This window comes from Pithys albifrons, chromosome 11 (genome assembly GCF_047495875.1).
Source record: "Pithys albifrons albifrons isolate INPA30051 chromosome 11, PitAlb_v1, whole genome shotgun sequence".
Classification (NCBI taxonomy): Eukaryota; Metazoa; Chordata; class Aves; order Passeriformes; family Thamnophilidae; genus Pithys; species Pithys albifrons.
The window spans coordinates 25,039,906-25,054,677 of NC_092468.1; the positions used below are offsets into that span (position 1 = coordinate 25,039,906).

At 43.1% G+C, this 14,772-nt stretch overlaps 1 protein-coding gene across 6 annotated transcripts in view; it reads right to left on the reverse strand.

Annotated features, from left to right (window-relative positions):
* Nucleotides 1-14,713, reverse strand: part of SMC4 (structural maintenance of chromosomes 4) — a 29,476-nt gene extending 14,763 nt beyond the window's left edge. Inside the window, exons 1-5 of one of the 6 annotated variants that reach the window (XM_071565992.1) lie at nt 14,621-14,713; nt 11,760-11,955; nt 10,480-10,658; nt 9,723-9,914; nt 7,819-7,995 (exon numbers count right to left, since the gene is read on the reverse strand). In XM_071565992.1, coding sequence (XP_071422093.1) covers nt 7,819-7,995; nt 9,723-9,914; nt 10,480-10,658; nt 11,760-11,889 — 678 coding nt within the window. In that variant the 5' untranslated portion in view covers nt 11,890-11,955; nt 14,621-14,713. Of the gene's footprint in view, nt 1-7,818; nt 7,996-9,722; nt 9,915-10,479; nt 10,659-11,759; nt 11,956-12,551; nt 12,774-12,801; nt 12,963-14,620 lie in introns of those variants that run through there. The other 5 variants (XM_071565994.1, XM_071565995.1, XM_071565993.1 and 2 more) reach the window with 5 other exon arrangements.
* Nucleotides 14,714-14,772: the final 59 nt, after the last annotated feature.

Here is a 14,772-nt window from a genome sequence, read left to right on the forward strand (position 1 = left end):
AAAGGGACTGGAAAAGCAGCCATGACAAGGGAAGCACATTTTACACCTCTGCACTCTGTTGAATTTCACTGTCAGTGTTTCCTGCCCTTTCAGCTGACCCATTGTCTGAGCTCTGGACTAAAATCCCAAGCCCACGTTGCTGGTTTCTGCACTGGAGGATCTCGAGGCTCACCAAGCACTTGTGAAAGTGAAACCACGGCAGGACAGGCAGCCATTTGTGGAGTGAAGAGAACAGGCTTGGGCATGTCTCACACACACCTACAGAGCCCCAGGGAACCTCCAGATCCTTCCCCTCCCTTGTCTCCCTCTGGCCATGGATTCAGGAGTGGAGCAAAGTGCAAAGGGAAGGAAATACAGGCTGTGTTGAGACAAAGTGGATGGTAACACCGAGCCCTTGGTGATGTTGGCAGGGCTGACAAAGAGTGAAATGGCTACACAAGTTCAGAAATCACTGCATGGAGAAGCATCAGAGCTGCTCAGCCTGGAGAAAAAGCTTTGAGGGGACCCAACTGTGGCCTCCCAGTGCCTGAAGGAGCCACAGGAAACATGGAGAGAGAGCACTGACAAGGGGTGGGGAATGAATGGCTGCCCACTGACAGAAAGTGGGTTTGGATGGATATTGGGAAGGAATCCTCCTCCCCTGGCAGGGTGGGCAGGCCCTGGCACAGGTTGGGCAGAGGAGCTGGGGCAGCCCCAGCCCTGGGAGTGTCCAAGGCCAGGCTGGACAGGGCTTGGAGCAGCCTGGGCTGATGGGAGGTGTCCCTGCAGGTGGTCTTTAAGGGAATTGGATGGGCTTTAAGGAATTGGATGGGCTTTAAGGTCCCCTGCAACCCAAGAACTGTTGTGTTGTTTCCCATGCAGAGTTTTAAGGTTGCTGTCCCTGTCTGGTTCCATATCAGAACTTTAGAGTGGAAACACTTATTTCCTTCCCAGGGAAACTTCCTTCCCAATATCCCATCTAACCCTATTCTCTGTCAGGATTAGTCATTTCTGGAGAGCCTGGAAAGGTGTTTGCTTTTATTGCTTACTGCCTCCTCATCCCCAAATACCAGGAAAGATAAATACACCATTTGTTCCAAAGAATTATGGCAGGGAAGGAGGTGAAAACAGTTTTCCAGAACTTCAGGCTGTCACTTCATTTCTGGTGTCAATCTGAAGCTCTAAAACAAAGAGCTGAGAACCTTTGCTATATGGGAACCCAGTAGCTGGAAATATGGGGGAACGGGGTAATTTGGGTGGTTTCTGAGGGGAGTTTGGAGTTGCAGTTGCTGTGGTTTATTTTTTGGAGTGTTTCTTTGTTAGTGGAGCTCCTCAGCACCACCAGTGAGATTCAAACAGGGTAATGTGACATCTGACTCAGTTAAAATCAGAGTTTTGCTCAGGAGGAAAAGTTTCAGAGAAAGCAACCCTGGAAAAGGAAACCCCATACACTGGAAACCCTTCTGTGCCTGCAGACCTGACAGATGATTTTGTTTCAAAATCACATTAAATCATCACAACATTTTAGACATGACAAGTGTGGCTACAATATTTAGTGCTTTTCAGAAAATTTAACCAGTTTCACTGCAGTGGTAGTGTACTTTTTTTGTAGCATGTAAGTTTTGAAGGCTTTGGAAACACCCATAAAAGGAAGTTTTCATAATGAGTCCAAAATCTGAGTGGTGCTGGATATCAGCAAACTTTGCTGTAACCCCAACATAATAAAAATAATCTTGTAACTTCTTAATCCTGTCAATAATTTGCTTAGTAACTTCACTGATTCAGTGAACTACTCTGCAGCTTTATGGTATTATATAATTCCATTTCATTTGACATTTGATTCCATTTCAGTGATATCTGAATGCAGACAGTGATCAGAACATCATTTAATTCTCTCAAGCCTCACAAGATTAATGGTGACAGAGCTGTACTACATAAAATATTAAATACTACTAAATAGCAATAAAAAATAATAAAATAATAATAAATATAATAATAAAAATAAAAATAAGAAAAATAATAAAAACAACAACAATAATAATAATAATAATAATAATAACAATAATAATAATAATAATAAATTTAATGGAAACATAATGAATTTCAGATAAAAATAGTTAAAGCACAAATGTTTCCTCCTAAAAAACCAACAAACCAGGCTGAGTTAACAGGAAAATTGAGGCCACACCACTTGGAATTGTGGTTTTTCCTGTGCCAGAGGGGAGCACCAGACCTGCCCTGTGAACAGTGACCTGAAGCTCTCACAGCCCCCTCAGCTCAGCTTTGGGAGGGCTGGAGCTGCCACAGCCAAGAGCCAGTTCTTTCTTTGTCCTCCTGAAGCAAATCTGTCTTGATCAGTCCAAATTATAACCCAATTTCAATTCTTTTCTTGACTTTTTAACATGGAAATCTGGACAGAAGTGCCTGGGCATAAGGCAAACTTAATAAATAATAATGTTTAGAATTTTAAATCTATAGTAGAGACCACAGAACATTCCAGTTTCTCTCCAACACTGAAGCAAGTGGAACATGAGGAGATTTTGGAGGTGCTTTGGGAGGAGCTGAAAGCAGCACATGCAACTTCTCAGCAATGGCCAGAGTGACACAGGGACACTGGATTTCCTTGGGGGGAGAGACAATAAAACACCTGGAATGTTTATTATAAAAGAGGTTTTAGAGTTAAAATGGGGACTAAAATCAGAGGAAAAGCAGCAGTGAGTATCAACCTGGCACATCATTTGCTAAGTGCTCACTTGGAGCTTGGGCAGTTCTGACTTGCTGCATCAGACACTCATTCCCTCACTAAAATTTTGTTTTCTGCCCACTCAGTGCAATCAATTTCTTGAGAGCACAAAGGCACCAAAGTGCATTTTTCTCTTAGAAAAGCCTCTGGTGAGACTTTCCATTTCCCTGTAAGCAACTTCCACTGTTTTTCCCTCTCCCCCATTTTTTTAATTTAATTTAATGACACTTGGCTTTGGGGGTTTTTCTTCCCACTGTACCAAAACAGCAGCTCTCACTTTTTAAGCAGGAATACAGTTCAGAATGGCAAAAATAAACGTTAAATTTTTGTATCTTCAATTTTCCAGACTGGCAGTTTCAACTGAATCTTATTTTGAGCCACATTCCCTCCTCATTTTGGCCACAAATTCCAGTTCTACACATGTGGATTTTGGAGGCTGTGGCCAGAGATAACCAGGATTCCTGAAGCCTCATCATTCTCCTGCAAACATGACTCTCATACAGCTCCTGAAAGCCACACCACGTTGTTTTGGGGTGTTTTCCCACAATTCCATGTCATTCCTGCTGTTTCTAAGTGCTTGCAGCAATATCTCATTTTTACCCTTCAGTTCTACCAGATGGTGAATATACAGGAGAGGAAAAAGCACCAAATACTCAACTTTGTGCTCTGCCTTCAAAAAAAAGTGTTTTAAACTCAGTGGGAAATAAGAAAGTCAAGTAATAAATGCACATATAAAAACCTACAATGTCACTACTGTCCAAAGAAGAGGAAAAACTTAAAATGAGCCTGTTATTCAGCTGTTTGCACAAAACTACTATGCTGCATTCTGGAAATAATTTAAAAGTAGCCTTTGTTGAGCTGTTTGCACATCTGTCTAATTTTAGAGGCTTTTTTAGGGACATTCTTGTGTTTAACACAGGAGCACAAATTAAGTGTAAATCTGGAGTCACTCTGGAATTTCTGCCATTGATTGGCAAACTCAGCCTGCACTGTTTGACTTCAGATCATTGGTGTGTTCCAAAGAAACTGTTTGATTATCACTCAGTTCCACACTGCCCCTACAAAGTGCTTTTCTCCTTTCCCCATTTCCCTGTTTTCCTGAACAAATCCCACTGGAACAGCCCTCTTTCTCTTCCCCACCAGTGCTGGCAGCACAGACTGGGGATAATCCCATTTACAATCCCACTTTGTGCTCATGTTGCTGTGTCTCCCCAGGAACACAGACCTCAACAACTGGGAATTCCTGGCTTATCTCAGGGGGAGAAGAAAATCTGCTCCCCCCCATTTCCTCCAAACACACTGGAAGTGACTCCTCTGTTATTTCCACAAAGCAGCAGGTGAAAAACTTGATGTAAGTTCCTTTCTGGCAACAGAATCTTGCCATGGGATGAGACTTGGGTCCAATCAGTTACAGACATATAAAATCACTGGAGTTGTTTACACCTATTTAAGATTACAGGAGACTATTAATTAAGGCTATCAAATACATTTAAGTGAAATACTACTGTAATTAGCAGAGAATTTACTCCAAACAGTTTCAATTTGTTTGCAAGTAGCTTCTAAAGGAACCTGAAATCAACCTCAAGCCTGGTCTCATTAATACAACATTAATTCAGTCTTGTGCCATTATTCCCATTTCTACAGTATTTATTTGCAGGGTGAGAGTTCCTCATGGAATTCCACCTTTCCTTTGGATGGACTCTGCAGAATCCAATCCCAGACACGTCCCCTCCATGTCCCAGACTGACATCCCCTTCCTCAATAATTCCTTAGAGGAAAACCAGCCAGGAGAAGGAGCCTGGGCTGTTTCCTCCCCTCCAGGCTCCCCTGCCCAGGAGTCACTCACAGCAACACAAACGTCCTCACAGAGGTTTGTCCAGCCCAGCCAGAGCAGCTCCAAGTCTTTCAATGCAAGTTAAATAATTTTATTTATTGTTCTCTACAGATCTACAAGTCACTTAGAGGGGCATCAGGTGTGGGAGACAAAATAGCAGCAAGATGCAATGCCACATATTAAAGTGGCAAAATGCTCTTTTTCCTGTTGCAGTTTCAGGTTGTGGCAAGCTCATTAATAATATTTGTAATAATTGATAAGAATTATTAAAATAATATTATTGTAATAATGCAAAATAATTGTCAATTCCTGATGTACTAAAAGCACAGAACAATTTATTAAAAACATGAGAATCTGAGGACCACAAAAGTGACAAACCCCTCCTGTTCTGTGTGGGTAAAATCCAACTGCAACCAAAAGCATTTTTAAAACAGAATAATTTTCCCTCCAGAATAATTTTCAAACCAGATTCATTTTTCAAACCAGATTCATTTTTCCAAACCAGATTCATTTTTCCAAACCAGATTCATTTTTCCAAACCAGATTCATTTTTCCAAACCAGATTCATTTTTCCAAACCAGATTCATTTTTCCAAACCAGATTCATTTTTCCAAACCAGATTCATTTTTCCAAACCAGATTCATTTTTCCCACCAGATTCATTTTTCCCACCAGATTCATTTTTCCAAACCAGATTCATTTTGCCACCAGATTCATTTTTCCAAACCAGATTCATTTTTCAAACCAGATTCATTTTCCCACCAGATTCATTTTGCCACCAGATTCATTTCAATTAGTGAGTTCAGGCACTGAATTGTTCAGTTGGTCTCCTCTTTTCTGTTTTGCCACACGTGTTTTTTGCAATGTTACTCACAGAACTCAGCAGCAGTTTGATTTTAATATTTTCAGTTTGGCATCAGCAGAAATACTTGAGCAAAACTCAGTTTGGCCTAAGCTTTCAGATTTTCTTCTAAAACCACCAAAATCAGCAGAAAAAGACTGAAAAATAGGGGGTGAAGTGGGGAGAAGGAAGTAAAAAAATAAAGCAGTCATTAAAAAGCAAATATTTTCCATTAAGCAAAGGTAACTATGTCAGCAAGATAAAATCAGGTACCCAAAGGTGTTGTTACTACATGTAGGACAAGTTCTCTTACAACTTCTTTAGTACTAACCAGTCACACCCCCAAACCAGCAATCCTTAATGAATCCTTAACGAATATCCTTAATTGATAATACTTAATGAATATTTTTTGCCCAAAATCTGTAGTGAAGTGAAATATTTTCACCATAATCTATTGACACAGTAAAAAATCAAAGAGATTTAGAACTGATTTTAGATGAGAAATACTTGGTATCAATCTTAGTTAATTAAACTATTAGTTTCACTATTAAAAGAAAAAGAGAAGAGCCAAATAAACCTGGTATTTATTCCTTTCATTTTAAATAATTTGAAAAATATTAGGGGGAAAAAAGGCAATCCTGGTGATTTACAGCTAAGTATAATTTTTAGGATTTGGGGTTTGAAGTTCTGTGGAAAATATTTTCACACTTCCCAACTGGAAATACTCAATTTTGAATGATCAGATCAGTGGATTTCACATTGAAAAGGCACCAAACCTGATGCACAAAGAGAAGGGACTTTGCCTCAGACAGAAAACCTAAAGAAATAGAAAATCCCTGCACAGCTCCTGAGACAAAGAGTCTGGTGGGATGAAAGAAAAAAGAGTGGTGGGTGTTTTATGCCTTAATATTGGCTGTACCTGCCCCTTATTTCCCTTTGTAGGGGTGGAAAGCACAAAACTGCAGCTTTTAGGGAAAGGTTTGCTCTCCTCAGTGATAAACAATTAGTGGGAGAAGAAAACAAATCACACTGGAGGGGAAAACTATAAAATAAATTTAAAAAGCAGCACTCCTTCCCAAAGGAGTCTCTCCCTGCTCCCAGTGGCCCCAGGGAATGTTCCCCACACTGAGATTCATCTTTTACTTTGCATTTTCTCCCTTTAGATCCTTGAGAACAACTGCACAGAAAAAAGGGTGCATTCACTCCAGTTGTTTTCTTGGAGGTGCTTCTTGCTCCATGTTGAAAGAGAAACTGCAGGAATGAAGTGGTGGAGGCAATCCTGAAGTGGCATGGAGAGCTGAGAGCAGAGCTCTCCTCTGCTGGTGGGTGTAGCTGTGCAAAGGACGGCACAGCAAGGCTGGAGGAAGTGAAGCAAGAACAGCCACCCAGCTACAGTTTGTTACACATTTTTTTAAGAGGGGAACTGGAAGCTGCTTGGACAGAAACAGGCCTAAAATAAATTCTTTTAAAATATTTCAGGCCTTGGGAAGCTCCCACTGGTCACTGATTTCTAGGTCAGAGTAGATTTGGGATCTGTCAGCAATAGTGGTGGAATAATTAGAGGTAATTGCAGAAACAGTTATTCAATTGAATTAATATTTAAATACTTCCATCAAGTCCTTTAACTCAATTTACATTTTAAGTAATTTACATAGAAAAACTCTAATTATCTAAAAACTAGGGGAAAAAATTAAAAAAAATCAGTGTGGTTCTCTTCAGCCTGTCTTTAAAACAGATGCAAGAAAGCCTCATAATTTTAAGGTCAAACATGAATATAAATGATATTACATTGACAAGTTCTGTGATTATTTTTCCAGTATGGTTTGTAAACTGTAGCTTTTAAAAACAGAGCCTGAACTACAAACCTGCCACTCCTTGAGTTCTGCAGCATTAAACAACAACCACCCCACCTGTGTTCCCCTTGCACTCAGTTTTCATGCACAGCTCACTTTCCATACTTACTCCTCAGTACAACCACGTGCCTTTGAAAGAGCTGCAGATGAGGGTAGAATAATTCAGATTTAAGTTAATATTGATGCACTTTCATCCCAAAGCACAGACAAGTTGCTGGATCCCTGCCACGCTTAAGCAGCACAATAATATTGGGGTTTAGGGTTTGTTTTACTACACCAATATTTACGTGCTGCTAGGGCGGAACAAGCACAGCTCTTCCCTTCATCCACTTGTCAGGAACACACATTTCTGAGCACAGAAACTGACACCAGGATCTTCAGCTGTTTCTCTTCCTTAAATTTCTAGAGCAGCAAATAATGATTCGCATCTTTGGCAGAGCATGCAAACCATGATGTGCTGCTACAGCACTTTAAGGCCTCAAAATCAGGACTGCAAACCCAGACAGGATTTTATTTTAGAGCTATAACTGAAAATACAACTTTAAATCAGCTTTTATTCATCCACCAACCTGCAAAATTAAGAACCTGTTATGATCCAGGTCGATGCCGTGGCTTCGAAGGAGGATTCCAACCTCTTTGAAGGTGGTTTTCTTGCCATTGATGTGGTAGACAGAGGTGTTGTCTCTGTAGGCAGTTCGGGACACACAGAATTTGCTGTCAGGAATGACCTCGTAATCATCTCCTTCCTGTTTGGAGGAAACACAAAGCCAGAGGAACAATTACTCTATCAGTGGATTTACCTCATATTTCACAATTAAGCAGAGAAATTTCATCATGGTCACTTTTTAAGTCAGCTGGGCTCTGAGATGCAGCACAAGTGGGAACTGTTTTAAAGCTGCATTTCAAACAAAAAAAAGGGAAAAAAATACAAAAAAACCCTCTCTGAGAATTGGGCAAAAATAGCCCAAATTGTTTAAACTGAATTGCCTTCATATGATGCCTTTCCCACCTCTATTGCTGTGAAAATGCTTCACTTATTCCCTTTACCACAGCTTCAAATCACAAAGAAAAGGCCTCCTTCAAACCCAGAGTGGCTGTGCCATTCCAGCCTGGGAATCTCAGGCTGGGGAGCTCTGAATGCCTCGACTGCTGTTTGCACTTTCAGCTCCTCTTTTCTGGAGCCTGGAAAAGGAGCTGCTCTGAGCTGAGCAGCCCTAAAGAGAAACTGTACAAGATAAAAAGACATTAGAGATGTGACAATTGTGACATCACCAGCTTCAGAAGAGATCTCTGATTTACCTACAAAGCAGCCACCAAAATAAGGCTGGGACTGGACTTTAAAAAGCTCAGATTGATCCAAGCTGCTTGTAAAAGACTCAAACTGGCCTCCCACTTCCCCAGATTAACCCCCAGAGCCATTAAACTGCTCTCTGGTTCATGCAGAGGTTTTTTAGATCATAAATTTGGTTTCTAGATGTTAATACAAAGGCAAGTGGGAGAAAAAAAAGAATAAATTTAATGATTTTTGAGCCTGGCTCTTATAAATACAAATAAAAGGTGTGTGTTTTATGTACATGAAGTCAAAAGAAAAAATAAATGTCTTTTAAAACAGTTCACTCAAAGGCTATAAATGTTGCCACTTTATTAACACAATTTTTGAAATTTCAGTGTACACTTCCCACTCTTTTGACTGACCCCAAATTCAACAGTTTGGATGTGTGAACAAAAATTCAATTTAAATTAAGAGAAATAAATTCCTTGCACTGGAATTGCAATAAATCAACAAAAAAAGCCCTCAAATTTTTATCAATACACAAAGTGACAAGGAAAATAATTTTTTTTATTTGCCAACACTTTCTATTTCATTAAACAAAATATCATGATAAAAAAAATTCAGTGGTAGGATGTGGGGTCTGGAATTTCTGGTGAAAAATCTGTTTTGAAATTGCAGGCATGTTTACAGGACATAAAGTGTAAATAAGTTTCAGATTCATTATAATTTTTTCTAAATTCAGATAACCTAAAATAGTTTCTAATTGGTTTGAAAAGTTTTGCTTAAATAGGGTGTATTTAATACAAATGCTCATATTATAAATTTAAGCATTAATAACATGTTTAAATATAGATTTATGTATTTTTAAGGCTCCCTTTAATTGCAGAAATAAGTTTTATTTACTTGAGGTAAACGAGATGACAACTTTAAAACCACTTCTTCTTAAAATGGTTATTACATATTTCTAAATAGTTTAAAAACAGACAAAATAAAAAAAAGAAAATAAAAAAGAATCCCTACTAATATTTTAGGAGCTGCACTACCCAGTAGAGGATTTTTTAAAGTTAATCAACACTGATGGGTTACATCCCAAAGGTAAACTAATCATGCTATGAAGCTTTCCCCAGCTCCAACTAAAACAACGGAATATTCAAAGTTGTAAAAGCTGGAGGGTAAAAGAAGGGCTGGGGACACACATACCTTGTCCCTGATCTTTTGGAAATGCACCTCCACGGTGCAGCTGGGGATGTCCCTGTGCTCGTCCGAGTTGTGGATCAGCACCGACAGCTTTCTGGAGCGGATTTTCTGGGCGCGGTACCCGAACACGAACAGCAGCGAGTCAATGATGTTGGATTTGCCGCTGCCATTGGGCCCGATAATGCAGGAAAAGCGCTGCAGAGGGAAAGGAGAAAGACACACTCACAGGGAAAGCTCCTGCCCAGGGCACATCACCCCCTGCATCTGTGAGTGTTCCACACGCAGTTATTCCCAGCCCATGCAGTGCTGTCTGACAGCTCAGGTTGTGCTGCCAAAGGTAAAGCAGCACAGCTGAATAAAACCCCCACACCCCAGCTGAGCTCAGCTCTCCCCGTCCTGACTGCACTTCGCCAGCATGTTTGCAAGGCAAGTTTCATCATTAGCCACGTAAGTCTCTTGTGGGCACTAAAAAATACTCTCCTTCTTCAAACACAGCCCTAAAAGTTCTCCAGCAAACGAAATCAAGAGAAAAGTGTTCTCTTTTAGGCTGTACTGACAAAATAAAATTGTACAGCATCAGAAAGTTGCACTTAAATGTTTTTTCTACTGTCCAGTAATGAAAATTTAGAATATTGCTACAGAACTATTTCTAAAACTTAATTTTTTTCCAGTTATTTTGCATGAAAATACAGGAAGGAACACTAACACACAGCAAAGCCTTACCTTAATTGAAAAAATACTTAAGGGAAAAGGGAGATACCTTGTGGAAAGGTCCCAGAGTTTGCTGCCCTGCATAGGATTTGAAGTTCTGGTTTACAATGTGAGTGATCATGAGCCGAGGAGCGCCGGGTTCGTTGGCCATGGCTGGAGGAGGGGGAGGAGGGATGCTACCCAAAATCTCTTCTAAACTTCGATTATCCACCACCTCCTCTGAGGCTGCTAAAAGCCATCCAAATTAAACAGAAAGGAAAAAAAAATAAAACCAACTGTAAGCTCTCAATGACTTAACACCTTTTAAAATGTTCAACCGAAAAGCAAACATCACTTCTATATGAACCAAACCTACAGTTTGACCTGTAATTATTAACATGAGCTAAGTGGAATTAAAATATTAAAATCCTTCTTTCCACCAACTGACTCTTTTTTAAGAGATACTTCAGATGTCTCATCGATGGGTCTGTCCCTTCGTTATGTAAGGCTTGCCCAGCACACTTTACCAGGCACCCAGCAATTGCAGCAGCTCCAACATCCCAAGACGGCTGCAAATCCGAAACAGGCCAAGTCTCCCTAATTAATAAGTGCAAAGCCACATTTCAGGCGTGCTCACGAGTCCCTCTGCAAGATTTGGGGGTGGCTGCACGAGGCTCTGAAAGCTGTAATGACAGCACAACTGCTCTGCAAAGACAGGAAGTTTGTTACGAAAACAAACTGGCCCCCTGGATATCAGCAAAGCAGCTTTTCAACAGGCACCAGCAACTCCTGCTTCACAGGCAGCAGCTTTTGCCACCAATTTAAAGATATTAATCTATTTGTCAAATGCCTCCCTTTAATAACTCCACATCTGACCACCTAAAAAGTCACACAGCTGCTGTTTTTCCAGATATTTTCTGCAAAAACTCAACTCGAGGAACTCAAGAAAATACACTGCTTCATGAAAAAGAAAGTCAAATCATTTTAAGAGTTAAGTAAATAAACTTGACATTTATTCCATTCCAAGAAATCCCATACCATTGGCTGCCTATAAATTTGAAAAATCCTGCTGTTGTACCACAATCTTAAGTACAATGTTCCATAATATGAAATAGGCTTTATTAGGAGAAATCCTACAAATTGCTTTTGCACTTGCACTGGGCCAAGCCCTTTAACTCTTTGCAGGCCCTTTTATCATTTTAAAAGCAGTTTAAACTCGCAGGAGTCAAGGCTTTCAGCATTTCTTTGTAAAAGGGAAAAGAGCAAACCCCATCTGGGCCAGCTGGTAAATTCAGCTGCTGCTGACGAGGCTCTGTCACCTCTCCCATCAGCGCCGACAGCCAGACCTACCTTGTGCAGGATCCTTGTCAGGCTGCTCGGTGCCTTCATTCCCCACTTCCATGGCACTGGAATCCTCCTCCAAGGGCTCCCTGCCCTTCGCACGGGCTGCGGTGGAGGGTTTGGTGCTCCTGCTTGCCATGATCCCTGTTGGCCGCTCCCCTTCCACTCCAAGCACTCAAACTACCGAAGGGATCTACCTCCTTTGCTAACACAAACAAGAAAACCCCGTGATCTCAGCATTGAACTACAACCCCCCAAGGAATTTACCTACACGTCTGCCCAGCTGTTTGACTCATTTAGAAACTAAAGACTAGAGGGATTTAGAAGACAAAAAAAAAAAAATCCACGTTTGAAACAAAATATCAAGATTAGCTTCATGATGATACACTTTAAGATACAACACCCTCCCAAAATCAGCGGGATAAGCCAAATGTGTAAAAACAGCAACAATCTACCCAGCTGCGAACTCGTTAGGGACACATTCAGGGCAGTGACTTTGCTCGGAGAAAGTGACCGCGATGCTGGGGGCAAAAGAGTTAAAGGCACATTGGAATAACAAACTGAGTAGCCACATGTTTGTCCTCTCCTGGAAGGACTCTACATTTCGGACCCGCACTCATTTTACTTTCAATAATCCGTGCTAAATATTTATACATAGAGAGAGATATAAACAAAAGACCTGTGTAATTATAGCAAAGACTTGACCCTTAAACAATTTAAGTCAACACACTCATCTCACAAAATACAACACAACCACTCCTGCCAGCGTTCAGTATTCCCAGAGAGAGTAAAACGAAATACCTTCATGTAGCTGTGATGGCAAAGTTAACTGAGCAAGAAGGAGCATTACAAAAGCCCTTCAGCTGGCACTTCAGCACAGCTCCCCAAACGGATAAATAGAAAGCACCCGGCGAGAAGAAAAGACGAGCGAAACTCTCCCCAAAGAGCTGAAATCGCAGCAAGTGGCGAAGTGAGTTCGCAGAAAAACAGACATGAGAAAGTTTACTTCTCACAAGATAAAAAAACTGACGTGGTTAGAAAGTCATCTTACAATTGGTGCCAATCATTTGACGTTTTCAGACCTACCCCCAGCCCACACTCTCATGAGAGTCCTTCATTTGGGACAATGGGGGAGGGGGAAGTGAGACACACAACTCATTTTCAGGCGATTTCTGTCCATGCCCCCGTTCAAAGTGTTCCGCAATGGCTGTCTCAGACAATTACAGCCTCTCAAAGCACCACATTTATTTATTATTTTTTTCCGAACTGCTCCACTCCAACAGAATTGTGCAATATAGACCTATTTACCTTCCCAACCCTTCCCCCCCACAGATCCTTCAAAGAATGAACAAGCCGAACTACTTGACCTCAGCTCTTAAATCGCGATAAATCAGCTGCCACATAGACTCACAAATTTAACAAATTCGTGCCCAGTCCCTCCCCCGAGCCAGCTCGAAGGTGTTTGGTAAAAGCATCTCTCCACGGGCTCCTGCCAAGCGCCGTTTTTCTTGCGGGGATGGCGAAAAAAGAGCCCAAGAGGGACAGAAAAACTTCCTTACTAGCAGCCGATTAAATCTGATTGCGACAACGCCTGTCAGTGACAAATTTGGGGCTTTTATTACGCCTAAGCAGCCCGACTGCACCCTTGTCACGCTCTTTCCAAGTCACAGAATATTCGAGTTGGAAGCGACCCACGAGGATCACCGAGTCCAACTCTTTTAAGTGAATGGCCACTCGTTAAAGGCTTTCTTAGTGTTTCTCTCTCGCCCTGTCAGCACCAAAGCAGGGCTGGCTGCAGAGGGGTGGCAGCTCTAAGCTCAGTAAGACCGGCTCTCTCTGTACCGAAACCCGTTCCCGACTCCCGCGGGTCGCACAGGGCACGGCGGGACCCTCGGGCTGCGCTGCCGCGTGTGACACTGCCCGGTGTGACACTGCCCGGTGTGACCCACCGACCGCCGCACCGGGGACAGCGGGACCCTCGGGGGTCCCTGGGCAGGGCGGCCCGGCCGCGGCTGCTCCTCCGGCCTGGACAGGGGAGGGCAAAAATGAGGCGCAGGACAGAACCCGCCGCCCCTTCAGCATCCCCTGCCCTTCCCCTCAGCACTCCCAGCTTTTGCCCCTCAGCACCTTCCCCACAGAACTCATGTCCCCCTCAGCACCCTCTGCTCTTTCCCCCAGCACTCATTTCTCCCTCAGCACCCTCTGCCCTTCCCCTCAGCACTCATCTCCCCCTCTTAGCATCCTCTGCCCTTCCCCTCAGCACCCTCAGCTTCTTCCCCATAGCACTCATGTCCCCCTCTGCTCTTCCCCTCAGCACCTTCAGGTTTTGCCCCTCAGAACCTCCAGCCTTTCCCCCTCAGCACCCTCTGTCCCCTTCCTCCTCAGCATCTTCTCCTCCACAACCCCAGCCTTTTGCCCTCAACACTTTTCGCACAACACCCCTGCCTTCCTCCTCAGCACTTTCTCCTCAGCACCCTTGTCTTCCTCCTCAGCACTCATGTTCCCCCTCAGCACCTTCTCCTCAACACCCTTGTCTTCCTCCTCAGCACTCATGTTCCCCCTCAGCACCTCTGCTTTTCTCCCTCAAGACCTTTCCCTCAGCACCCCCAGCCTTTCCCCCACCTCAGCACCCTCCCCATAGCTCTCATGTCCCCCTCAGCACCCCCTGCCCTTCCCCTCAGCACCCTCCCCATAGCACTCATCTTCCCCTCATCACCCTCTGCCCTTGCCCTCAGCACCTTCCACTCCTCACCCCCCGCCCTTGCCCTCCACCACTGCCGCCTGCCCCTCAGCACCGTTCCCTCACGCCCCGTCCCGGAGCATCCCCCGCTCCCACCCGCTGTTCCCGCCGCCCCTCGCCGAGCCCGTACCTGCCCGTGCCCGCCGCTCCCAGCGCCGGCGAGGCGGCGGCAGCGCGGGCGGCCGCGGCTGCTGTGCGAGCCCGGCCGCTTCCACACTCGAAAATGGCGCCGAAACGGCGAACTCGAACCGAAATTCGTTAGAAAAGCGCGGGGCAGGCTGG